The sequence below is a fragment of the Castor canadensis genome, chromosome 2, assembly GCF_047511655.1.
Source record: "Castor canadensis chromosome 2, mCasCan1.hap1v2, whole genome shotgun sequence".
Taxonomy (NCBI): domain Eukaryota; kingdom Metazoa; phylum Chordata; class Mammalia; order Rodentia; family Castoridae; genus Castor; species Castor canadensis.
In genome coordinates this window covers 133,757,913-133,784,300 of record NC_133387.1, presented here as the reverse complement: position 1 = coordinate 133,784,300, position 26,388 = coordinate 133,757,913, and the positions used below count along the sequence as shown (strand labels likewise).

The 26,388-nt window shown below is 36.0% G+C and overlaps 1 protein-coding gene across 4 annotated transcripts in view; it reads left to right on the top strand.

Annotated features, from left to right (window-relative positions):
* The window catches only part of Ubr1 (ubiquitin protein ligase E3 component n-recognin 1), a 146,781-nt gene that overhangs the window by 17,520 nt on the left and 102,873 nt on the right, over positions 1-26,388 (top strand). For 2 of the 4 annotated variants that reach the window (XM_020167348.2, XM_074065779.1), the window contains exons 4-6: positions 8,177-8,287; positions 19,491-19,621; positions 22,611-22,749. In XM_020167348.2, the coding sequence (XP_020022937.2) occupies positions 8,177-8,287; positions 19,491-19,621; positions 22,611-22,749 (381 nt within the window). Of the gene's footprint in view, positions 1-6,264; positions 7,101-8,176; positions 8,288-19,490; positions 19,622-19,678; positions 21,960-22,610; positions 22,750-26,388 lie in introns of those variants that run through there. The other 2 variants (XM_074065780.1, XM_020167351.2) reach the window with 2 other exon arrangements.

Genomic DNA, 26,388 nt, shown 5'->3' with positions numbered 1-26,388 from the left:
TAGGATTACAGTGAAATGTGTTTTTCAAATAGTAGTGCTGGTTCTGTGTTCTGGGCTTAATGAGACATAATGGATATTTCTCTTTGTATATGTAACATGCCTAAAGTCCTGTGTAAATATAAGTAACACTTATTTTCTTTTCTTTCTGGTGTTTTTTTGATGGTACCGAGGTTTGAATCCAGGGTCTTACGCTTGCTAGATGTTCTATCACTTGAGCTGTGCTCCTAGCCCTGTAAATAACATTTGGTAGATCATATCTTCCATAAACTTGAAAGTTCTATTCATGGTTTTAGATTGGCCTCAACATTACCACTTCCATCCTGGGAGGTAATGGACTATAGATACAGGTTATAGGTATTGTACACAAGAAAAAATAATTTGGGGAGCTTGCCCTATAAGTGAAGTTAAAATGTTTTTCCAAGATAGCAAAACTAATTACTGGTGGAATTTATAAAGTTGATCATTAGTATGGTCTATGTTATATAGTAATTATGATTCTGTGTTGTCCCCTGTTCCATCTGTCCATCTCTTAGTCCATGTTCCCTCTTTCCCCATGCTACATATTGAACCCAGGGTCTCAGGCATGCTAGGTAAATGCTGTACTGCTGAGGTACATTCTCAGTCTGAATTGTAGCTTTTCTTAAACTGGGGAGCTCAAGAAGTAATTCCAAAGGCAGAGATAAGGAGAAAGTTGTTCATTTCTTCTCATTTTTATTCTGGCAGAATAAAGGAAAGAGACTAAAGGCTCAAAACTATAGTTTTCAAGTTCCTCAGGTTTAAAGACCACTAAGCAGAGTTTCCCAAGCTTTGGAATTTTGTGGGTCATAACAATTTCAGAAAACTGTTGGTAACATATAGGACTGTCAATTTCTTCTTTTGCTTTTTTGAGACACTGTATCTCTTGGTAGCTCAGGCTGGCTTTGTATTCACAGTCCTCTTGCTCTGGAGTGTTTGAATTATGGGTGTATTCCATGATGCCTGGTGAGTTTGCAACTTTTTGTTTGATTAAATTGAATTTTAATTTTTTAAAAAAGGGCCTTTGAACAGCAAACAAAAAATACTTGCATCGCCTATCATTTTATAGAGGAAAAGATAGTGTAATTCCAAGAAAGTAGGATAATCTCAGAATAAAGAACAGTCCTTTAAAATGAAAACATATGGCTTGATAGAGGAGCTCGCCACATTGTCCTTCCCTTTCTGATTCTTCTGTGGAGTCATTAAAACTTGTCTGAGATTTTGGGAACCTCTTCACTAAGCTACCTTCAGGTTATTTAAAATGTACCACTGTACCTTGCCACCACAAAGCAGGTTCATATGGAACTTCCTTAGGTTTGCCATCTTTGGGTTTTTGCAGAGCTCTGCTTGGTGTTTACACAGCTTGGACAGGAATTAGATAGGCTTTTGTGGGACAAAAATTTATGTTTTTAGGCTTAGAAAATATCACCCCTCACTGGGTGCCAGTGGCTCATGCCTATAATCCTAGCTATTCAGGAAGCAGAGATCAGGAGGATCGCTGTTCAAAGCCAGCCCGGGCAAAAATTTGTGAGAAAATACTCCTCACAAATAAACGACTGATGGAGTGGCTCAAGGTGTAGGCCCTGAGTTCAAACCCCAGTACTGCCAAAAAAAAAAACAAAAACAAAAAAACACCTCTCAAAACAGAATATGAAGCGAGTGGAACATTGTATGATGAACAATTCAGATGAGTAGTTACCTCCAGGCTATGTAAGTGGATGAGGTTTATCACAGGGAGCTTCACCGTTATTAGTTTTCTTGGGTTGGAGTCTGGGTTAGTAGATGTTCATTACATTGTTATACATTGTAATTTACCTCTACATTGTGCATATTCTTCTGAATAATAATAAAAAACACAAAATTGTAAGAAATGGAGGGATATGCCTTGCTTCAGAGAAGGAGGAAAAAAGGAGAGTGAGGAAAACTCAAGATCAGATATTATGTGAAAAAAATGACCATGAAAAAATTTTAGTGGCAGAATAGTCCAAAACATCTTTTGAGAACATAAATTTCCACCCCAGTACTGGTGTTTGAACTTAGGACCTCACTTGCTAGGCAGGCATTATACCACTTGAGCCTTTGTTTTGCATGTATCTTTTGTTGCTTATTTTGCCATCATTCTTGCAGATGGGACCAAGGTCTTTGATTTGACAAGTAGATTAAATTCTGATATGCAAAGATCAGAATAATGTCATAGCTTGGTCACATAGAACCAAAATTGTGGTTGAGTTGACTTTACTTGGGTCTTCTGATGTCTTGGAAGCTGATACCAAAGATTAGTCCTGCTTGTGACCTTGAGGTTGACATGACACTCTTTTATTGAACATATGCTAAAGGCAATAAGAACATACGTGAAGAAGAAAAAGCAAATCCACTAATATTCTTCTTTTATCTGTCTCTTTTCTCTTCATTCCTTTATCTTGTTCGTGGGCCCAAATCCCTACCTGACTATAAACCTCTTGAGGACAAGGCTCAAGTCTTACATAGTTTATACTTCTTTTGTCCATCATAGAATTTAAAACATAGAAGCTTCTAGTAAACAGTTGTAGAAATGACTTGAAATGTTAGGATTAAAAGGCTAAATCAAGACAGGCGCTAGTGGCTCACCCATGTAATCTTAGCTACTCAGGAGGCAGAGATCAGGAGGATGAGGTTTAAAGCCAGCCAGGGCAAATAGTTCCACAAGACCCTATCTCAAAAACACCTATCGCAAAAAAAGGGCTGGTGGAGTGGCTCAAGATGTAGGCCCTGAGTTCAAGCACCAGTACTGCAAAAGGAAAAAATAAAGGGCTAAATCAGGGCTGGGAGTTTGACTCAAGGGTTGAGCACTTGCCTGGCAAACATGAGGCCCTGAGTTCAAACCCCAGTACCACCAAAAAAAAAGGCAAGATGGTAAATCATAGGCAAAGCTAATGATTAATATTTAATTTTAAAAGTAACTTTATTAGCATCAGCCTGCTTTATACATTCTATAATACTATTCTATATAATGAGAATATATATTTATATAATGTCTTTCAAATACAACAGCATTAAAAAAATACTTATTTGGTTGGGGTAATAGCTCAGTGGTAGAGCATTTGCCTGGCATGTACAAGTCCTTGGGTTAAACCTCAGCATTGCAATATTAATAAATAAGATTATTTACTTACCTAGGCAATATACAAAAGACTACCTTTTAAAAAATTTAATAATGTAGAAGAATATAAATAACAATTATAGTTGCCATTTTGCCCCATTGTATTTCCCTCCTTAGTGGTGACACTGTTAATAGTTTAGCATATATCCTGACAGAGCTTTCTTATGTTTTGTTGGAGTGCCACTAACCCTTTTTTGCATTTGATTATTTTTGAGATAGCGCCTCGCTTTATAAGCCCAGGCCAGCCTGTACTGTGACCCTCCAACTTTGCTTCCTGGGTAGATGTGATGTCAAGTGCATGCCACTGTAATTATAATTTTATTGGGTCTTGTGAATTTTTTGCCTGGACTGGCCTTGAAATGAGTTCCTCCTAATCTCCTCCTCCCAAGTTTTGATTATAGTGTTGAGCCACTACTCCCAGCCAATTTAATCAGTCTTTTTAACTTTTGTCAATCTGTTAGTCAAATGATCTCATTCTAATTTACTTTTTTATGTTACTTACCTTTTTTTTTTTTTTTGGTGGGACTGGGGTTTTGTACTCAGGGCTTCATCCTTGCAAAGAAGGCACTCTACCACTTGTCCCAAACCTTCAGTCCATTTTTTGCTCTAAAATTATTTTGAAGATGGGGGCTAGCCTTTGAACCATGATCCTCCCAAGTAGCTAGGGTTGCAGGTGTGAGCCATGGATGCCCAGCTTGAAATTTACCTTTTTATAATTTAGTTGTATGTCTGATATCTATGTGTGTTTGGTGCTGAGGGTTGAATCCAGAGTTGCATGTATGCTGGGCAAGCAACTCTACCAACTAAGCTACATGCCCATCTCTAATTTTTTTATGCATTGCTTTTTTCTATTGCATTTTCTTACTGCTGTGTGGTTTGCAAACATTTGTCCAAGTATGCTTGCCTTTTTAAAATTTGTATTTTTAAATTTAGATTTTATTGAGGTATAAATTACATACAATATAATCCATCCTTTTAAAAAGTATATAGTTTCATATGACTTGATAAACTTACACAGTTGTGTAACAGTGTATTTATCTGTGTGTTTATATAGAAACTGAGTAATGATCACCACAATCAAGTTAGAAGCATTTATATAAGCCAGAAAGGTCTCTGGTGCCCCTCTACAGTTGGTACTTTTCTCCCTTACTCCTCCCAACTCCTGGCAACCGTTGATTTGCTTTCTGTTCCTCCACTTGTATACTTTTTCAAAATGTTACATAAATGAAATCATGTAGTAAGTAGTCTTCCTGTTGGGCTTCTTTCACTTTGCAAAATGCTTGTGAGATCTACTCATGTATCAGCAATTTGTTCTTTATTATTGCTGAATGGTGTACCATTGTGTGCATGTGCTACGGTTTGCTTCCTCTTTCACAAAGTACAAGTCTTTGTGTAGGCATATGTCTTCATTGCTAGGAGTGGGATTCATTCCCTAGGAGTGGGATTCTGGATCATAAATGCATGTTTGACTTTATAAGATCCGTTTTTGTCTTTTTTAAGTTGGCCTGTATTATTATTTGTCTATTTGACATTTTAAATTTGTATGTTAGAGCTGCCATTTTTTGTTTCTAAGTTTGTATCTTGTTTGTATGGCATTATTCCAAGGTTATGCCTATCTTTCCTTGTGTATCATATGTACATTTGGATATGTTTATTAAATGATATGAAACTGTACATATGGTTTAAAAAAAGAAAAATTCACTTGCATATCTTACTTTCTGGTTAGTTTAGTTTATTTAATTAATTTTGTTAATTTATTAATATAAATATTAATAAATTTGTCACTCCCTGATTTTTTTTCTAGTCTGTCAGTTTTAATGGTGTCTTTTTACTCCTTCCTATTACCTATATAAAAGTCGAAGGAGCTTCTGTTATTTTCACTTTCCCTTCTCTTTTCTTATTTGTAATCTTTGTGAGTGTCAGTTTATACAATGTTCACATTCTTCTATCCATATCCCCACTTTTGGTTTGTTCTTAGCTCTACAGTTAAATACACAAAATCTTCACCATTGTCCTTTTTCTGGTTTCCCTAGTCAACTTTTGGTTGAATGAAGCTCAGCATCTATAGAAGGATTAGTAAAATCCTTCTTTAAAAATAGTAAGATGTAACTTACTATTTTTGTATGGTCTGCAAGCTAAGAGTGGTTTTTCTATATTTTTGATTGGTTAGAAGAGGAAAATTTGATGATTTATGAAAATTAAAATTTCAGGGGCTGGAGATATGACTCAGTAGTAGAGTGTGTGCTTAGCATGCACAAGGCCCTGGGTTTAACCCCCCCCCCACCCAATAAATAAATAAATAGGAATAAAACACTAGGAAAAAAATACAGTGTTTTTGGAACATAGCCATACCTGTTTACTTATATATTGTCTGCGGCTTCTTGTGCAGTATAGCAGTAGAAATGAATAATTTGAAGGAGGATGTATGGTCTGTAAAACCTAAAATATTTTTTATCTGGTTCTTTGTACAGATAGTTTGTAGAACCTTACTTAAGTAGACTTCTGAGGACGGTCACATAAGTACAGCGTTCCCTAAGTTCTAACATGTCCAAAATTATATTTTTATAGCTTGAGTGGGAATAATATTCCTAGTTTATGGGATTTCTTTTCCTTTATAAATGCTGTTCCTTTATAAATGCCAGGTGCTCATTACAGTCTCATGCCTGTAATCCCAGGTACTTGGGAGGCAGAGATTGGGAGGATTGTGGTTCAAGGCCAGCCAGGGCAGAAAGTTTAGTGAGACCCTCATCTTAACAAACAAACCAGGGATGAGGCTGTAATCCCAGCATTTTAGGAGACATTGGTAGGAAAATCATGGTCTGAGTCCAGCTCTGGGCAAAATGGATGAGACCCTATCTGAAAAATAACTAAAACAAAAGAGCTGGAGGACTGACTCAAGTGGTAGAGTGCCTCCCTAGCAAACATGAGGCCCTGAGTTCAAACCCCAGTATCACACACACAGCACTGCTGTTTTATTTTATATATAGTTAATGAGAAGTCTGAAGTCAGTCTAATTTTCTTGCTATTGTGTTTTTTTTTTTTTTTTTTTTCTTTTTAATTTTGTGGTACTGGGGTTTACACTTGGTAGGCAGGTGCTCTATCACTTGGCCCATGCTCACTGCTCTTTCGGCTTTTTTTTTTTTTTTTGCATAGGATGTTGCACTTATGCCTATGCCAGCCTGGACCACATTTCTCCTGCTTATACTTCCTGTGTAATAGAATGATAGCTGCACATCACCATAACCGGCTGTTACTGGTTGAGATGGGGGTCTCACAAAGTTTTTGTCTAGGCTGGCCTGGAACTGCAATCCTCCAGATCTTTGCCTCCCAAGTAGCGAGGTTTATAGATGTGAGCCACCATGCCCAGCTAGTTATTTCACCTTTTTTGCCTGAACCCCTCAGAATGTTAACATCTAATAGTTTTACTAGGATATGTTTTGCAGTTGATCACACTGGGTACATTTGTTTCTCAGTTCCTCATGGACTCATGGTCCCTTTCAATGTGTAGATTCAAATCTTTTATTTCCAGGAGGTTTGCTTAGTTTTCAGTTTCAGATACTAGCTTTGTTCCATTGTTTTGTTTTCTTCAGTGACTACTTATACTTTTGTTAGCTCTTATTGACCTATCCTTCATTTCAACCACTTTTCCTCTGACCCTCTTTTGAGACAGGGTTTCACTATGTAGCTCAGGCTATCCTCAAAGTCATGATTAAAGGTTTCCATATCCTCAGATGCCCATTTGAGGCTATATAATTCAGTTTGCAGTATTGTTTTAGTGTATTCTTCAGCTTCGTAAGAAATGGTTCTTATTTGCATTTTTTGCTTTTTTTTTTTTTCAGTCTTTGTATGGATATGATCAGCTTTTTCCTGTTCTTCATTTCTTGGACAGAATTAACAAATATTCTCTTCTATGTAATGTCTTTCACAGATGGTGGTTTTGATGATGGTATGTGGGGAAGGTTTGGCAGTTTCATATTTTTTGCTTGTTTCTGTAGGACCTTTAATTTTCCTATTTCCTTTTTTCCTTCACTGCCACATCTTTAGGGGAATATTTGATTTTCTTTCAAAAACAGTGCTTCTGTGAGATTGCCACCTCTGGTCTTACTTACTTTCCTCATGAACTAACAACTCCCAACTTGTGTTCAACTTTTGTCCCTTAGTGTTTGGTTTTGGCTTTTTGAGAATGATTTTGTCTTTGTTTCATCTAAATCTTCTGCATCTCTGCTCTTTTTCATGGCCTATTTTAAGCTCTCCTCTGGCTGTCAGTACCCATAGGTACTTGGAACGCTATGGGAACAAGTCATATGAAGGTCATTGTATTTATTTTTGTTTCTTGGTAATGCTGAATGTGTGGATCATGTGGTTTTGTGCTTCCTTAACATATGTTTTGAAGGGGGAAGTTTTGGAAACAATTCAGAATCATGCTGTGGCTGTTATTCCCTGCCTTAATGCATTTTATATTTTAATTTGGGAACTCTGAAAGGAAAAGTTTTAGTTGTTGTAGGTATCAATGTAAATGATGATACTATATTTTATACTACTATGTAAATATGTTGCTTTTTAAAAATCTTTCAAAGCACCTCATTACTCAAGCATCCTGGGTGTTATATTTTTGAACCTTTTCCAGTCTGTTCTCCATTAGTTCAATCAATAATATGTATATAATACAATATGAATTATGTTTATGTTTTAAAAGCTTATCAGTTTTAAAGATCCTTTTTTTTTTTTGGTGGTACTGGGGTTTTAACTCAGGACTTCATGCTTTTACTAGACAGGCCCTCTACCACTTGAGTCACTCTGGCAGCCCTGCAGGTCCATTTTTGTTATAATGAAGTCTTCATGATTTGGGAGGCTATTTGTCATTTAGGTAACTAATTAAATGATTTTTGTTAGTATACAATTTCTATTACATTAAAGGCATTTATGACTGAAGTTTTAGTGTTATTTATTTCAGCCATCTTTATTATTCCTTGCTTTATAATATATTTTGATATCATAACAAACTAATTTTTCATTTGTCAGATGCATACTTCTACTGGAGGAGGGTTTTGTGACTGTGGAGACACAGAGGCATGGAAGACTGGCCCTTTTTGTATAAATCATGAACCTGGAAGGGCAGGTACAACAAAAGAGGTATGAATATATTTTTTTAATTGCTAACTATTTTAAACTGAATGAAAGTAGATGAGAATAAATGTTATGTATATAGGTTGAACTGAATTCTGTTTAGAGTCCCAATATTTTTCTTCAGTTTTTTTTATGTGTTTTTTTGTGGGACTGTGGTTTGAACTCAGGGCTTCACACTTGCAAAGCAGGAACTCCACCACTTGAGCCGCACCTGCAGTCCCCAATATTTTTGTTCTAGTATTTAAATGTTAAGGAGGTTTTTTTTCCTCACTCCAAAGAATTTAAAAATTTAATAATTTCTCTAACGCAGGAATGAATTCACAAAAAATGAATTCTGAATACTTTTCTTAAGCTATCAACTTAATAAGTAAGTATAATGTATAAGCCTAAAAGAACAGAAGGAAGTAGTTATTAATAGTTAAAAATAGAATGTAATGAATTATAAACCAGAAGAATTGATAAATTCAGTACTTTTCTTAAAAGAAAAAAAATCAAATACATTAAATCGATACATCCTAGTTAAAAAAAAAGCTTGAACAAGTCTAAATATAGATAACGTAGAATTGAACTGGGGAAATATTTATAGGACCACAGATACAGATGAGTCAAAAGAATTATAAAAGACATTCATTACAGAATGATTCTGTGCTAATACATTGGAAAGTTAATTGTTGTATAAGACAGTATAAAGTACCATAATTTATTCAAAAACAGAGAAAACTTAGTTAGTAACCATTGAATAGAGAAATTGTCATAAGAAAATACTTCCCCCCAAAATGCTGTTATGTTCATATAGTTTCACAGGAAAATTGTTTCAAAGCTTAAAGAGATACATAGTTTTGTGTTCTTTGAACTGTTCTAGATATCTCTGTAGCAGTGAATACCTCTAGGCCCAAATGTTGATCTTTTAAGTATTATTCTTAACTTAAGGAAATCAGACTTTTCATTAAAACACTTGATTCCAGGTTTGGGACAAAAACTTGTACAGATGAATTTGTGTCAAAAGAACCTAAGACCCAGGTAAAGACTCCCATTGACCTTAGTTGTATAATTGGAGCAACAAAAGAAGTAATAATAAATAATCTCTGTAATAGATGGACTCACACTGAATGTATAGAAATCCACGAGTTCCTAATGGAACTTAAATTAGAGCTAAATTAAATAAAACCTATTTGGGGCTGGGGACATAGCTCAAGTAGTAGAGCACTTTCCTAGCAAGAGCAAGTCTCTCAATTCAAAGTCCAGTACTGCAAACAAACAAAAACCTGTTTAGTCACCATGGGTGTAACTTTTTTTTTTTGAGGTACTGGGACTTGAACCCAGGGCAGCTAGTGCTACTCTTACCATTTGAGCCATGTCCCTAGCCTTTTTGTTTATATTTTGGTTTTGAGATAGGGTCTTCCTAAGTTTGCCTGGGCTGTCCTTACGCTCATCCTCCTGCCTCTGCTGCCTGTGTAGTTGATATAATAGTCAAGCACTACCATACCCACCTGGCAGTAGCTATTATATCCAAAAGCTATTATTTCGGAGCTATTACTCCAAAAGCTGATGACTAAAGGGAATTAAGTAAGCATTTATTCTACTTACTTGGTAGGAATTACATTTTATGATAACCGACTATTCCTAGTTTATCAGGAGAATCTTTTATTTCTAGAGAAGGGATGACTTATAAAAACATTTTGCCATCCCTAAGGAAATATTTAATTTGAGACAAGGATAACTAATATATGCTAAAACCATTAAGACTTACGCTGATTCTAAATTATTTGCTAGTCATAAGGGGAAAAATGAAATTTTCTTGTGGAGGTATTTTAGTGTCACCACCTCAAACCAGTCATCACTATTAATATTACGAATAGTGGAGTGATACTGTTTATTAAACCTCCACTTGTGATGTAAAATGAAGTACTGCTGAGTATCCTTCATGCAAAATGCTTGGGACTAGAAATGATTCAAATTTTGGAGATTTTCGGTTTTTGAATATTTGCATAGATTTTACTAGTTGAACCTTCCTAAACCAAAAATCTGATATGTGAGTTTCATATTAGGGATGCTCAACTTATATGTAGTTTTAGCATGTAAAAATCAGTTAATGTAATATACCATATAATTAGAATAATAATTGAAAAAACCTATCTGATCATCTCAGTGAATGCAGCCAAAGCATTTAACAAAATTCAATACCATTTCATGATTAAAAAAAAAAATTAACAAACTTTAAGACTAGAAGTGAACCAGCTCACAGCTGCTAATATACTTATTAGTGAAACACCAGATGCTTCCCCCCCAAGACCAGAAATAAGACAAAGATATCTGTTTTTGCTGTATCTATTTAGTATTGTACTGGAAGTTCTACCAAGGCATTTAGGTAAGAGAAAGTAAGTCACCCAGATTGAAAAGGAAGAAGTAAAACAAGCTCTATTTGTAGATGACATTATTTTGTATATTTGAAAATACCAAGAACAGAAATAATAAACAAGTTTAACAAGGTTAAGGGTGGAAGATACACAATCCTCTTAGCAATGAACAATCCAGGAATGAAATTTACATTGAATTAAATTGTGTAATGTCTACATTTTTTAGCTTCTGTTATAAAAAGTACATGTTATGGTTTATAAGCAATAATATTTCAAAGAACTGACAAACTGTCAGAGTGGCTCAAGTTGTAGAGTTCCTTCTTGGCAAGCAGGAGGCCCAGTACCTTTAAGAACAAGTGGCAGAAATTGGGTATCAAATGTCAGAATGTCAGCTCTTTGTAGGCAGAAGGAAAATAAGAGCATAGAAATACCTAAGAGAAAGTAAAGACTTGGGTCTCTACGTAATAAAACCTTGAATTCACATCTTCAACCATTATAAAATATCCAGAGATGATTTCACTCAATGTAAATTTGTCTTCTGCTTTATCTGAAACTTTCAGAAATCAGATAGGATATGGTTTTTGTTTTTTTGGCAGATTTGGAGTTTGAACTTAGGCTCTCATGCTTGCTGGGCAGGAACGCTTATCACTTGAGTCATTCTGCCAGCCCTAAATGGAGTATGTTTTTGTGCTGTAATATTATAAGCTCAAATATGAGACCTAAGTAAATAATCTATGTTGACTGTAACTTAGATATTTCCCTCTTCCTGTAGTTAAACTTTGATTTTTACGTAACAGAGCTGTTGACTCCTTTAAAAATAGATATTCCTAAAATATAAAAACAGATGAAATTTAATGAATTCCATTTCCTGTAGTTTCAAAGAGTAAAATATTTGGGAATACAGTTAATAAAAGATGTATAAAGCTTATATTTTGAAAACTATAAAACATTTTTGAAAGGAATTAAGGAAAATCCAGGTAAATTGGAAAAAACTTCCATCTTTTTCTGAATCATAAGACTTAATATTGTTAAGATGGCAGTACTTCCCAAACTGACCTATAGACTTAATGCTGTTCCTATTAGAATCACAGCTGGGTACACATCAGACAAAGGACTGATAACCAGAATATATAGGGAACTTAAAAAACTAAATTCTCCCAAAACTAATGAACAAATAAAGAAATAGGCAAGTGAACTAAACAGAACTTTCTCAAAAGACGAAATTCAAATGGCCAAAAAACACATGAAAAAAGGCTCACCATCTCTAGCAATAAAGGAAATGCAAATTAAAACCACACTAAGATTCCACCTCACCCCTGTTAGAATAGCCATCATTAGCACCACCACCACCAACAGGTGTTGGTGAGGATGCGGGGGAAAAAGGAACCCTCATACACTGTTGGTGGGAATGTAAACTTGTACAACCACTCTGGAAAAAAATTTGGAGGCTACTTAAAAAGCTAGACATTGATCTACCATTTGATCCAGCAATACCACTCTTGGGGATACACCCAAAAGACTGTGACACAGGTTACTCCATAGGCACCTGCACACCCATGTTTATTGCAGCACTATTCACAATAGCCAAGTTATGGAAACAGCCAAGATGCCCCACTGCTGACGAATGGATCAAGAAAATGTGGTATCTTTACACAATGGAATTTTATGCAGCCATGAAGAAGAATGAAATGTTATCATTCGCTGATAAATGGATGGAATTGGAGAACATCATTCTGAGTGAGGTTAGCCTGGCCCAAAAGACCAAAAATTGTATGTTCTCCCTCATATGTGGACATTAGATCAAGGGCAAACACAACAAGGGGATTGGACTTTGATCACAAGATAAAAGCGAGTGCACACTAGGGAGATGTGAGGATAGGTAAGACACCTAAAAGATTAGCTAGCATTTGTTGCCCTCAATGCAGAGAAACTAAAGCAGATACCTTAAAAGCAACTGAGGCCAATAGGAGAAGGGGACCAGGAACTAGAGAAAAGGTTAGATCAAAAAGAATTAACCTAGAAGGTAACACACGCACAGGAAATTAATGTGAGTCAACTCCCTGTATAGCTATCCTTATCTCAACTAGCAAAAACCCTTGTTCCTTCCTATTATTGTTTATACTCTCTCTTCAACAAAATTAGAGATAAGAGCAAAATAGTTTCTGCCGGGTATCGAGGGGGTAGGGGGGAGAGGGAGGGGGCGGAGTGGGTGGTAAGGGAGGGGGTGGTGTCAGAGGGGAGAAATGACCCAAGCATTGTATGCACATATGAATAAAAAAAAAAAAAAGAATCACAGCTGGGATATTTTTTTGGGGGTACTGTAAGGGGTAAGAAATGAAGAAGCTGAGTCTAAAATTCATATACATTTGCAAGGGATACCGAGTAATTAATGCAATCTTGAAAAAGAAGAACAGAGTTGGGGGGCTCATACTTCCTTATTTAAATACTTACTACAAAGCAGTAATACTCAAGATAGTGTACTACTGGCATAATGATAACTCTTTATCAGTGGAGTAGAATTGAGAATCCAAAAATAAACCCACTCTGTGGGCAACTAACTTTTAACAAGATTGTCAATACCATTGAGTGGGAGAAAGAATAGGTTTTTCACCAAATGGTGCTGAGAAATCTGGATATCCTCAGTCAAAAGAATGAAGTTGGATCTCCAGTTCCTACATGTATGTAATTTTGTTTGTATATTGTTTTTTGAGACAGGGCTTTGCTGTATATAGCTGCCACCGCTGGCCTTGAACATGCTATGATGTAGCCCAGGCTGGCCTCAAAACTTGAAATCCTCCTGCCTTAGCCTCTTTAGTGCTAGCATTATATGTGTGTACCACACTTGACTATAATTATTATTACATTAAAATTAACTCAAAATGCACTAAAGACATAAATGTAGAACTGAAAACTATAAAACTCAGAAGAAAACAAAGGAGTAAATTTTTATGAGCAGTGGATTTATAGGTACCACATAATAAGCATGAGTCAAAAAAAGAAAAAGAGGCCTGGGGATATGCACGGCCCTGGATTCAATCCTCAGCCCCAGAAGAAAAAAAAAAAATAGAAAATTAGACTTCATTAAAATTTCAAACTTTTTCATTTTCAATGGCACTATTAATGTGAAAAGGCAGCTACAGAATGGGAGAAACATTTTCAGATTATATAGTTGATAGGAGACTTACTTCGTTTATATCTTTTATCTTTTTTGTGTGTGTGTGTGGTACTGGAGTTTGAACTTAGGGCCTCACACTTGCTAGGCAGGTGCTGTTATCACTTGAGCTACTCCACACTTATATCTAAGTTCTACTTATATGTAGGACTTGATAATGAAAAGAAATAACCTAATTTTAAAACCACATAAAGGATCTGAATAGACATTTCTCCAAAGAAGGTATGCAAATAGCTCCTAAGCCCATGAAAAGATGCTCAACACCAGTGGTCCTCAGGGAAATGCAAAGTGAAACCACAGAGCCACCTCTTCACAACCTCTAAGAAGGGTATAATCAAAAAGGCAGATAATAGCAAGTGTTAGCAAAGATGTGACAATATTAGAGCCCTCATACACTGTGGTAGAAAAATAAAATGATACAGCCGCTTTGCAAAGCAGTCTGGCAGTTTCTCAAAGGATTTAAGGTAGACTTACCATATTACCTATCAGTGTCACTATTTTTTGATGGGACTGGGGTTTGAACACAGGACTTCGCACTTGCACAGCAGGTGCTCTATCATTTGAGCCAAACCTCCAGCCCATTTTGCGCTGGTTATTTTGGAGATGGAGGTTTCCAGACTCTGCCCAGGCTGGACTTGAACTATGACTCTCCAGATCTCAGCCTCCTAAGTAGCTAGGATCACAGGCCTAAGCCACCAGTGCCCGGCCAGCAATGCCACTCTTAAGCATATACTCAAAGTTAAAAACAGGTGTACATGCAAATATTTGAACATGAGTGTTCATAGCAGCATTAGTCATAATAGACCAAAATGTGGAAACAATCTATTCATCAGGTGATTAATGCTTCATCAACATGTTACAATTTGTATCCATCGTATGAATACAAAACATGAAATGCTGCTTCAATATGGAGGAAACTTGAGAACATGTTAAGTGAAAGAAGCCAATCATAATGAACCATATAGTATATGGTTCTTTTGAAATATCCAGAATAGGCCAATCTATAGAAATATTGGTGATGCTAGAAGCCTAGGATGGATGGAAGCATTGGAGAGAAGGGCAGTAGCTAAAGAGTGTAGGCTTTTGCGTGATTTTTTTGAGGTGATGAGTATGTTCTAAAACTGTGATAGTGGTTGTATACTTGATTAACTTTTTTTTTTCCTTTGAGACAGGATCTTGCTGTATAACCCTAGGCTGGCATGGAACTTGCTATGTAGCCCAGGCTAGCTTCAAAACTCTTATCCTCTTGTCCCTCTTCCCAAGTGCTTAGTGTTACAGGCAAGTGTAGTCTTTGATTAGAAGATTCCCAAATTCTTTATGTTCCACATGGAAGCATTCAGGCAGGACAGGTGGGTGTAGTAAGGGAGGTAATAGAGCTTATTAAAGATTAGGGAAAGGAGTTATAGAAGGCCATGGTGGGGCAGCTGGAAGCAGGAAACAGAGAGAGCGGCAACGTATTTCCAGGTGATTTAAAAACCTATGCTACTATTCACAATAGCCAAGTTATGGAAACAGCCAAGATGCCCCACCACTGACGAATGGATTAAGAAAATGTATCTATACACAATGGAATTTTATGCAGCCATGAAGAAGAACGAAATGTTATCATTTGCTGGTAAATGGATGGAATTGGAGAACATCATTCTGAGTGAGGTTAGCCTGGCCCAAAAGACCAAAAATCGTATGTTCTCCCTCATATGTGGACATTAGATCAAGGGCAAACACTACAAGGGGATTGGACTATGAGCACATGATAAAAGCGAGAGCACACAAGGGAGGGGTGAGGATAGATAAGACACCTAAAAAACTAGCTAGCACTTGTTGCCCTTAACGCAGAGAAACTAAAGCAGATACCTTAAAGCAACTGAGGCCAATAGGAAAAGGGGAACAGGAACTAGAGAAAAGGTTAGATCAAAAAGAATTAACCTAGAAGGTAACACCCACGCACAGGAAATCAATGTGAGTCAATGCCCTGTATAGCTATCCTTATCTCAACCAGCAAAAACCCTTGTTCCTTCCTATTATTGCTTATACTCTCTCTACAACAAAATTAGAAATAAGGGCAAAATAGTTTCTGCTGGGTATTGAGGGGGGGGGAGAGGGAGGGGGTGGAGTGGGTGGTAAGGGAGGGGGTGGGGGCAGGGGGGAGAAATGAACCAAGCCTTGTATGCACATATGAATAATAAAAGGAAAATGAAAAAAAAAATAAAAACCTATGCTAACTTACAGGAAGGGAAGAACCTGGTGATTCACAACCACCAATAATCGATGAGTGGGGAGGAGCATGGTGGTCTCTGGAGTGAGGTGGGGATGGTTTGAGTTGTCCCAGGCCAGGGTGTGAATAAACTACACACATTTGCAATTGAAAAGAAGGCTCAGAGAAAGAGAAGAGTTCAACCTGAAATATATATTAATGTGATATAATATTAAGTCATAGCTGTTTTAAGAGTCCCAAACTTTTCCTATCATAGCCTACCTCACTGGGATTATACATAGGCAGAACTATGCCTGACAAAAATCTTTAGTTTTTCTGATTACTATATTCAACAAATAGTTCTTGAATGCTCTTACAAACAGTGCCTTTTAGAAAATGTAACAGAAAAAATTATCGTATTCATTAGGATCAAAAATTATAAAATACCTAGGGGAAAAACAAGTTGAAATATGCTTGGTTTCTTTTTAGAAAATGAATTCAGTCCTAAACTAACCTGATCTTGGATGTCTTTAGATTTACAATTATGTTGAGAAGGTGATAATATATTCTGGAACTGATTCATGATCTGGAGATGTGAGAAGAATACCTCATGTGTAGCACATCACTAATCAACTCATGTTGCACAAATAGTCCTGTGTATTTAGCATGTTGTTTTCTCTATGGTGAATGTGAAATCCATACTCAAGCACGCAGCATTGTGCAAGCATGATGAAGGTTTACCAAGTGCAGTCAGACCTGCCTGATACTGGCCTCCAGTCATCCAGCATTTGGCAAGGTCTTTTGATGACAGGTTCCTCTCCCGTTGCTGTAACAGCAGTTTCTCTTTAGTCCTGCAGTGCATTTCTGGTTAATTATTAATTTGTTTGTTTTGGCTTTTTTGTTTTCATTTAAGTTCTGTTTCTTTTGTTTCTTCTGATTGACCTTTTCTAAAGAGTAAATGCTCCTTTTAAATATTTTTTACATACTTACCAGATTTCTTCCAAAGAACTCAGCTTCTGATACAATATGGAAATAAGTAGTTTCTTTTAACTCTTTACTTCAGACTGTCATGAAGAACTAAAGGAAATGTTGAATGGAAAAAAGAAACAGGGGTGCAGTGGACCAATCTGATACTAGTACCTTTGACACTCTTTATCTCTCTAGAAAAGTCTTCTGAACAAAGTCTCCAAAGAGAAGATGACATGTTGAAGAGAGGCTAAACTCTGAAATCATAAAGTATTGGGGAGCAAGACAGAATAGGTCTAAAGAGAAATGAGTAGGTTAGTGATTTGGTGACCATAGAATGAAGGAAGTCCATTAGTACACTCTACAAAAGTTAGGTTAAAGTTTAATATCAAAAGCCTTAATTGCCAGCATGGTGGTACACTTGGGAAGCAGAGGTGAGAGGATCATGAGTTTGAGGCCAGCTACAACTGTATAGCAAGACCTTGTCTCAAAACAAAACACAACAACAGCAAAGAAGCCTTCTGAATTTTTTTTTATTTTGTGCTTTGCTTCATTTTTCATATACTGAATTTCTTGTCTTAAAGAGCTACTGTATATAATTTTCCTGTTTAATATCCTTTCAACAGCTTATTGAAATGTAATTTGCATACTTAAAAATCACCATTTAAAGCATATAATTCAGTGATAATTTTAATATATTCACAGAATTTTGCAACCCTTGCATAATTGCAAATAATGGACTATAGGACATTTCCTCACTCCAAAAAGAAATACTGTCCCATTAGAAATCAGTCTCCCTCACTCCTTACCCTTAGATAACTGCTAGTTTACTTCTTCCTGTTTCTACAGATTTGCCTATTCTGGATATTTTATACAAGTAGAATTATGCAATATGTGGTCTTTTGTGATTGGTTTCCTTCTGGGGGGTGGGAGTGATTTCTTTTACTTAGCATGTATTCAAGTTTAATCCATGTTGTGATATATATACCTTTTTTCCTCTTTATGGCTACATAGTCTGTTGTGTAGATATATATCACATTTTATGTACATTCATCATTTCATGGAAATTTAGCTATTTTGAATAGTGAATTATGAATAATGCTCTTACTAACTTTCATATGTAAGTTATGGTATATGTTTTCATTTCTCTTGGGTATATACCTAAAAATGGAATTGCTGTGTCATGTGGTAACTATGCTTAACATTTTGTGCAACTGCCAGACTGTTTTCCAAAGTGGTTGCAGCATTCTGTATTTTCACTACTCACATATCATAAGGGTTTCCATTCTTCACATCCTGACTGACACTTGTTATTTTCTGCCCTTTTGTTTATAGCCACATATGTAGGTATGTGGTATCTTACTGTAGTTTTGAATTGCATTTCCTAATGACTTATAACGTAGATACAGTATTCAAATATACCTTATAAATAATGATTTGAACAGCCTTTTATTAGTGAACATTAATGAAAAGACAATTGTTTGTGGGAGTCAAAAGACCCAGGTTTTAATCTTTGTTCTATTTTTGTTAAAAAAAAAAACATTAAATTTATTATCTTAACCATTCTTTAGAATATAGTATAGTAGAATAATTATATTCACATTGTTGTGCAACAGATTTCCAGAACTTTTTCACCTTGCAGTACTGAAACTCAACCCACTAAACACTTGAATCTCCCTCCTCCCAGTCCTTGGCAATTAATCAGTTATAATGTACATTTGCATATTTTCTACTTTCTGTTCCTATGATTATAACTGTTTTTTGATACTGTATGTGAACAAAATCATAAAGCATTTATCCTTTTGTGTCTGTCTGGGTTCCCTTTTTTTTTTTTTTTTTTGTGGTAATGGGGATTAAACTCAAGGCCTTGCACATGCTAGGCAAGTGCTGGACTACTGAGCTACACCTTGAGCTACTCCCCCAGCCCAGGTCCTTATCTTTTAAATGCCATGAATACTTGTTCTGCCTTCTTACAAAGTAGCTGTGAAAGTCTGTTGAAATAAATTATGAAAATAGTTCTTATAAGCTATATGGGACTAATAATTATTACGACATTATTATTAAGCTACTCAGAAAGGTAGAAAAGAACATTCATAAGGGAGAGTATTAGTTAAAGGGTGCTCTGTGGTTCTGCCTCTGTTTCTGTCACGTGTGGATATAAAAGGTTAAGCTAACCTAACATAATAGCAGTTCTTTGAGCTCAGCTTGAATTCACTCCTGGAGGTAACCCAGGCTGACCTGGAACTCACTGTGTAGCCCAGGATGGCCTTAATCCTTGATTCTCCTGCCTCAGCCTTCTGAGTACTGATTTTACAGGCATACCCCCACAAGACCCGGCAAACTGATTAGATTATTGTGTTAAATAAATAACGTTGTTTTTTTCTTCATCTGTGTATCATCTTTTTTGGTGGTACTGGAGTTCAAACTCAGGGCTTTGTGCTTGCTCGGTAGACCACTTGAGCCATGCCTCCTGCCTTGTGTATAATCTTGGTCAGTATGTTTTTCTCTGTTTTCTCTTAGAATTCTCATTGTCCATTGAATGAAGAGGTAATTGCTCAAGCCAGGAAAATATTCCCTTCAGTAATAAAATATATTGTAGAAATGACTATATGGGAAGAAGAAAAAGAGCTACCTCCTGAACTGCAGATAAGGTGGGTAATATTGTCAAAAGGGACAGGTTTTAGTGATAGTTATTCATATTGCAAAATAAGTGTTGGATGGTTTTTTTGTTTGTTTTGTTTTAGTTTTATATTGCTTATTATCATGAAAAATTTACAGAGGTTATCTCTCAGGAATATTTTTAAGTGTCTGTTAACATGAGATGCTTTGCTAAGTGATGTATAAAAGTTAAGCCAAAAGGAGCTTTGAATTTATAGGGAAAAACTACCAACATTTTGGGATTTTGTTCTAAGTTTATATAGACCTAGCAACCACTTGTCTCAGTAGATAAGTAAATTGCTCAATTTGATCCTGACCTGGACCAGTGTCTAGGTTCCCCAGGAACTTAGTGAACAAAAGAACCTCTAAACACTGTCTCCCTTTAGCCCAGATCTTCAGAAAAGTTTGATGGTAGGGAAAGAAATAGCCCTTTCCCTCTGCTTTGCTAACTTATGCTACGGTTATTGCAGTTGTAGGGATTTAATACTTTTTAGCTAAAACCTAGCAATTTCTTTTTTGTAGGATGAGGGTTTAAATTTGGGGCTTCGTGCTTGCTGGGCATGTACTCCAGTGCTTGAGCCTTTTTGCTCTGGTTATTTTTGAGATAGGGTCTTACTTTTTGCCCTGGCTGGCCTGGCCAAGATTCTCCTATTTATGCTTCCTTCTGTAGCTGGGATGACAGGTGAGCACCACCACACCCAGCCTTTTCTGTTGAGATGGGATCTTGGGAACTTTTTGCTCAGGTTGGCCAGGAACTGCAGTCCTCCTGATCTCAGCTTCCAGTGTAGCTGAGATGACAGGCATGTGTCATTGTGCTCAGCTCTTGGTTGAAATGTGCCTCAACAACTTGTTGCTTGCACTGGCCTTGAACCACGATTCTCCAGATCTCTGTGTCCCAGGTAGCTTAATGATAGGCATGAGCCACCAGCACTGGGCCATAAAACCCAGCAGCCCTAACTCTTTCTAACAGCCCTAAGTCTTTCATTGCTCTTAGTTTACAAATATAAAAAGAAATTCTGGAACTGCTATGAAAATATAGTTTGTGCCTTGTAGTATTTCTACCTATGTAATAATTGGAATTTCACAAAACTGTAGCACAAATCTAAATACAGTTGTTCTTTGAATTTACTGGGGTTTTTTTTTTTTTTTTTAGAAGGAGAGATAATCAAGAATTTTAATGTATGGAGACATTAAGTGTATTGATTTGAGTCTTGTTGGGCCATAAACTTATTGGGGAAATAACAAGTCTTTAGAAATTGTCTCCACAAATACTTTAATTTCAAGTAGGTAATTGTGGTATGTAAGACAACATACCACCACTAAAATGAGACTTGTGAGAGTTTTAAGAAAAATAGGGAAAAGGTAATATTTTTATTAGAACCTTTTTAGAAATTTCATATCAGTAAAAATAATATCAGCCAAATGCTGCCAAAAACAGGAAAGTTACTTGAATGTCATTGTATAAGCAGGCTAGCACTGGTCTTTGAATTCACAGATCTGTGATCTAGTCTCTTTCAGTGCTGTTGGCATTGTGACCTTGAAGAAGTTTTAGCCTCTCTGAGCCTCTGTTTCCTATGTGTAAGAGGATTGAGAAAATCTGCCCCTTAGAGTTAGGAGAGTCAGTTGAGTATAATGAAAACCATACTATAAATGGCTTTGAATTGGTAACGTATAGCCCATAGCAGCTATTTTCACATATTTTATGAGAGCCTCATGTGACATTTATTTTTTGCAGTACTGAAGTTTGAACTCCGGGCTTCGTACTTGGCTAGGCAGTTATTCTGCCTCTTGAACTACTCTGCTAGCCCTTTTTTGTGTTTAGTATTTTTGAGATAGAGTCTCATTTTTGTTGCTGGGCTGGCCTGAAACCACAATCCTCCTGATCTCTGCTTCCTGAGTAGGATTACAGGTGTGAGCTATCAGCACCCGACCTCATATGACTCTTAAATGTAGATATTATGCTCTTTTTAGAAATGTAAAAAGCTTCATCTTCTCAGCAAGATTAAGAGGAGAAGTGAACTAAGGTCCTACAGCCAGAGTGAGAGTGCTGGCACTTTATACACTTTTTAAAAAAGTAACCTAAGTGTACTATAAGACCAGTATCACTTAAATAGAAGCCAAACATAAAAATGAATGTGATAAAATTCAATAAAAACTAAACATTAATAAAATTTGATTACATATCATTGTCTGCTTGAAGGGTCTAAGTCTGAAGGCAGGTCTCTGTTAAAATGGAAGATAAGCAGAAGTCAAGAGTTGTATTTAAGACATACTGGCATTGAAATAAGACTTCTAAAAGTATCAAGAAAAACTAGAAAAAACATGGAAAAGGTAATTAGGAGTTTTGTTTCTTTTTGTCTTTGTTTTGAGACAGGATCTCAATGTGTTGCCCAGGCTGGTCTCAAACTCAAAGGCTCAATTGATCCTTCCTCTTCAGTTTCTTGAGCAGGTAGAACTACAAGCATGTGCAACCACAAATGGCTAGGAGTTTTAAAAACATTTTTATTAGTATATATTACTTGTACAGGGCGTTTCATTGTGACATTTTTCTGTATATGCTTACAATATACCTTGGTTAGATTCACCCCCTCAATCACATTCCCTCAACCCCTTCAACCTGTACTTAAACCAATTTCAACAAGTTTCATTGTTCTATTTTCATACAAGCATAAAAATACATTGACCATATTCACACTCTCTATTCATATTCCCCCTCCTACTAGTATCTATTCCCTAACAGAACCTGTTCTGTGTTCTTGTCCTTCAGTTTTTAAGTGTATATTTGTTGTTCAATCCTATTTTCTTAAGTCCATGGTACTATACCATTTAATATCATTTAGTATCTCAGTGTTATAGTGTTATTTTCCCACATGTAGAAAACTACATAGTTTTGCTTTAGTATAAATGTCATATATTAGTTTTTCTATTTTTTAGGTTTTTCCTTATGTGTTACAACATATAAATATGTATCTTTTTAAACAGGGAGAAAAATGAAAGATACTATTGTGTCCTTTTCAATGATGAACACCATTCATATGACCATGTCATATACAGTCTACAAAGAGCTCTTGACTGTGAACTTGCAGAGGCCCAGTTGCACACCACTGCCATAGACAAAGAGGTTTGTGGTCACCATTTCAATTATGATGTTGTCTTCCACCAGCTTCCTGGCAGTCAGGTGTTGACTGAGCCCTTGTCACCTATCTTAGTACTGTGTTAAGTACAAGCATCCTTTCCATCTGTTTTAGGGTAAATTGGTTAGAACTTTGATTTTATGTATTTATATTTTTATGGGTAACTTTGTAACATCCTTCTTTTTTCTAAATAATTAGAAAGCTACTGGTTATATTTGATAAGGCATAAATAAAAATATCTCAACATTAGTTTGTTCATATAATTATTTATTGAATGAACAAATAAATGCATGAGTTATGAAATGTTGATCATTTCTGAGGTTTTTAGTATGATTCCTTTGTTATTTTTAGAATAATATTAATTCTGTGGCTTAGCTTTTATTTAACATCCATCCAAAGCAAAATGATTGTTCGGGTGATGACAGGTGTCTGAAAGGAGCATTAGCCTAATTCTTGTCCTTAAAAGGGTTGTAATCTAGTAGAAGAAGAAGCATAATACTAACTCAGAATTCTACTTTTTTTTTTTAATATAGTGCTAAGGATTGAACCACTGGTTGTATCCTCAGCACAAAACTTTTTTTTTCTTATGCATTTAAAAGAAAATAGGTGGTTTTATGGAATGGATGATTACCTTCTTTTCTCTGTGTTTCTTATGTATGTCTTATTTAATTGCATATCATTAAAGAAAGGGCAAATGAGGTATAAAAACAAAAGGGTATTTTTGGCTAACATTTGCCAAGTATTTACATATGTCAAACGTGGTGTGTACTTTACATGTAATATTTCATTTCATTCAAAGAACAAGCCTTTGCGACAGGTACTGTTATCTCTATTTCATAAACCTGTGTTCATTATCTTGAGGATTAAAAGAATCAATACCTTGACTCACTGTAGTCCATTCCAACTATACAAGAATTTTGGGTAGAATGATGCTTTTCAAACTTTAATTTTCATTGAACCTTGTGGAGATCTTATTGAAAGTATAGATTCTGATTTAGGAGGTTTGATGTGGCTGTGCAGGTCTTCACTTTTAACAAGTTGTGAGGTGATGTTGATGCGCCTGATACAAGATCACATTTTGAGTAGCATTTATCTTCAGCATTTCTTTTCTGTATAAACAATTGTCTCTGCTCAAAGGCTAAAGAGATAATTGGCCCTGATACAATCAGCATATCAATTTGACCTGAGTTTTCTTCTAAATTTTGTATGGCTTCTTAGATTGGATATAGTCAAGGGGTGGTCATAAATCTTTGTGAATGTTTACAGGTCTCAGGTTGACTGTGTTTCCAAATTACTTAGAATTTAACACAACTCTTAAGAATTTACCAACTCTGTGGTTGGTAGATCCCCAAAATCAGATTTATTGTAAGGAAGTGAAGAGCATAAATGTATGAGTGGACTTGAGTAGAAATAGTTGAAAGGTATATTTATAGTTAGAAAGTTTGATCAAAAGGTAAGTGAGGTGAGAAAAGGCGAAGATTTAAAGGCAAGAAAAAGAGAAGAGAAAGTAAAGATAGGGAAAGAACAGAAGGAAAAAAGTGAAATGGGTGCTTAGCAAACATTTTCTATTCCTTGAGAATGGTAACAGTTTAGGGCAGATATTAGTGCCAATGCTACAATTGCTGTAGTGTGAATATGGGTCAGTCAGGCTGTAATTTTCAACTACCAGTTGTGCAAAGTAAATTCTGCTTGGATCTTTGCCACGGTTACTAAACAAATATTTATTCAGAAAACATAAACGTGGCTGCAGTCACAAAGGCATTAACTAATACCCGTTTGCCTAAGTAGTAGCATAAGGCCCTGGGTTCAACTCCCAGTATGGGGGGGAGAGAGAAACAGATGTTCTTTGAATATCCTTTTTAAAGGAAAAATATGGAGTCTTTTGTTTTTTGTCCTACTAGGACATTATTGCTGAGAAAGTATGTTTATTAGCATGTAAGATAGCAAAAAGTTGAAAACCACTCAAACTATAATGAGTATTGAGAGTACAATATTCCTGGCCAGTGATCTTCCAACTTTTGCGTGAGTACTTAAGAGAGTTGCTCTCTGACTGCTTGCTGGACAATTCTCATTCTTAGAATTTTTTTTGTATGTGTGTATGTGGTCGGCCAAAATCTGTCTCCATGTAGTTTCAGGCTAATGTAAAAAAGAACAAACCTAAAAAGAGCATTTGCTTTCAGAAGGCAACCTATCAAATAGTTAAATAAGTATATTAATTTCTTATTTCTTTTTTTTTTTTTTCTTTTTGGTGGTACTGAGGTTTGAACTCAGGGTGTCATGCTTGCTAGTCAGGCGCTCTACCATTTGAACTACTCCACTAGCCCAATTTCTTATTTCTATGTCTGCTTTCTTCCATTTTCTTCAGCTGTTTGTCTTGTGATACTAAGCTCAAACTGGTCAACCTCTGCTTCCTTCTCGCCACCTTCTCCCTTGGATAAATACCAGCTTGTCAAAGATCCTCTTAAAATGTACTGTCAGTCAGCTTATTAAATATTTATACAGGTGCTTAGAGGAAATGCAGAGAGAAGTCAAATTGTTCTCTGCCTTCAAAGGATTATTCTCTGCCATTCTCATAAAGAAAACAGGCACTCAGGAGAATTTTAAGGAGACAATGATGCACTTTCCCAGTTCACATTTTGCCATTTTACAATCAAGGTTAACATTGCAGAGTGTTGGTAAATGTCAAGATACATTATTCTTCGTAGTATTAGTATTACTGTGAGCTAGTATGACTGAGAAAACATGTGGTTTTCAAATGGAATGGCAAGATCTTTGTCTCCTACTGTCTTCGTCCTGTTTTATCCCTTTCCCTACAATCACCTCCTCTTCCTCCTCCTCTTCTTCTTCTTTTTTTCTTTTTAATCTTAGAAACATTTACTTTGAACTGAACATCAAGTGATTTAAATTTTCTTAAACTATATTTAGCAAGGTGTTCACTGCTGAGGTTATAGCTCCTTTGGTGCTGCCTTTTGGAATCAGGATTTGTCCTTGTGATGGATGTGGATGACAGAGCATTTGGCATTTTATCAATTCTGACTTTCCAGAGAGGAGTTTTAACACATGTATTTTTGGTAGGATGTGGTAAAGTTCTCTTTCCTGTTTCTTATGTGCTGCCACAGCCTACAGATAAAATGGAGGAGCATTCTGGAAAAGAATTCATCAAATTCTGATAGCCTGACTCACCGTTACTCCCTTCTCTCTTCCCCGATTCCCTGTAATTCTCTCCTATGTAAATAATTTTTCTAAAATTATTTATCTGATTGTTCCTTTAGCTGATTAATGTCAGTACATTGGTGTTGGTTGATTTTGGTATGATTTGGCATTAATCCTTTCTTCCTGCCTTTTGTTTTTGCAGAACTGGGGATTGAACTCAGTGCCTTAAGCTTGTTCTTGTGTATTTTTTTTTTTTTTTTTTTTTTGGTTTGGTTTTGGTTTTGTGGCACTGGCGTTTGAACTCATGGCTTTATGCTTGCTAAGCGGGTGCTCTACCACTTGAGCCACTCTACCAGCCCTCTTGTGTATTTTTTAATTGCTTAAATTCTTGTAAAATATCAGGTACCGTTTTTATTAAAATAATAATTCTATCTTTAAAATTTGTTGGATTAGGTTTTTTTTTTTTTTTTTTT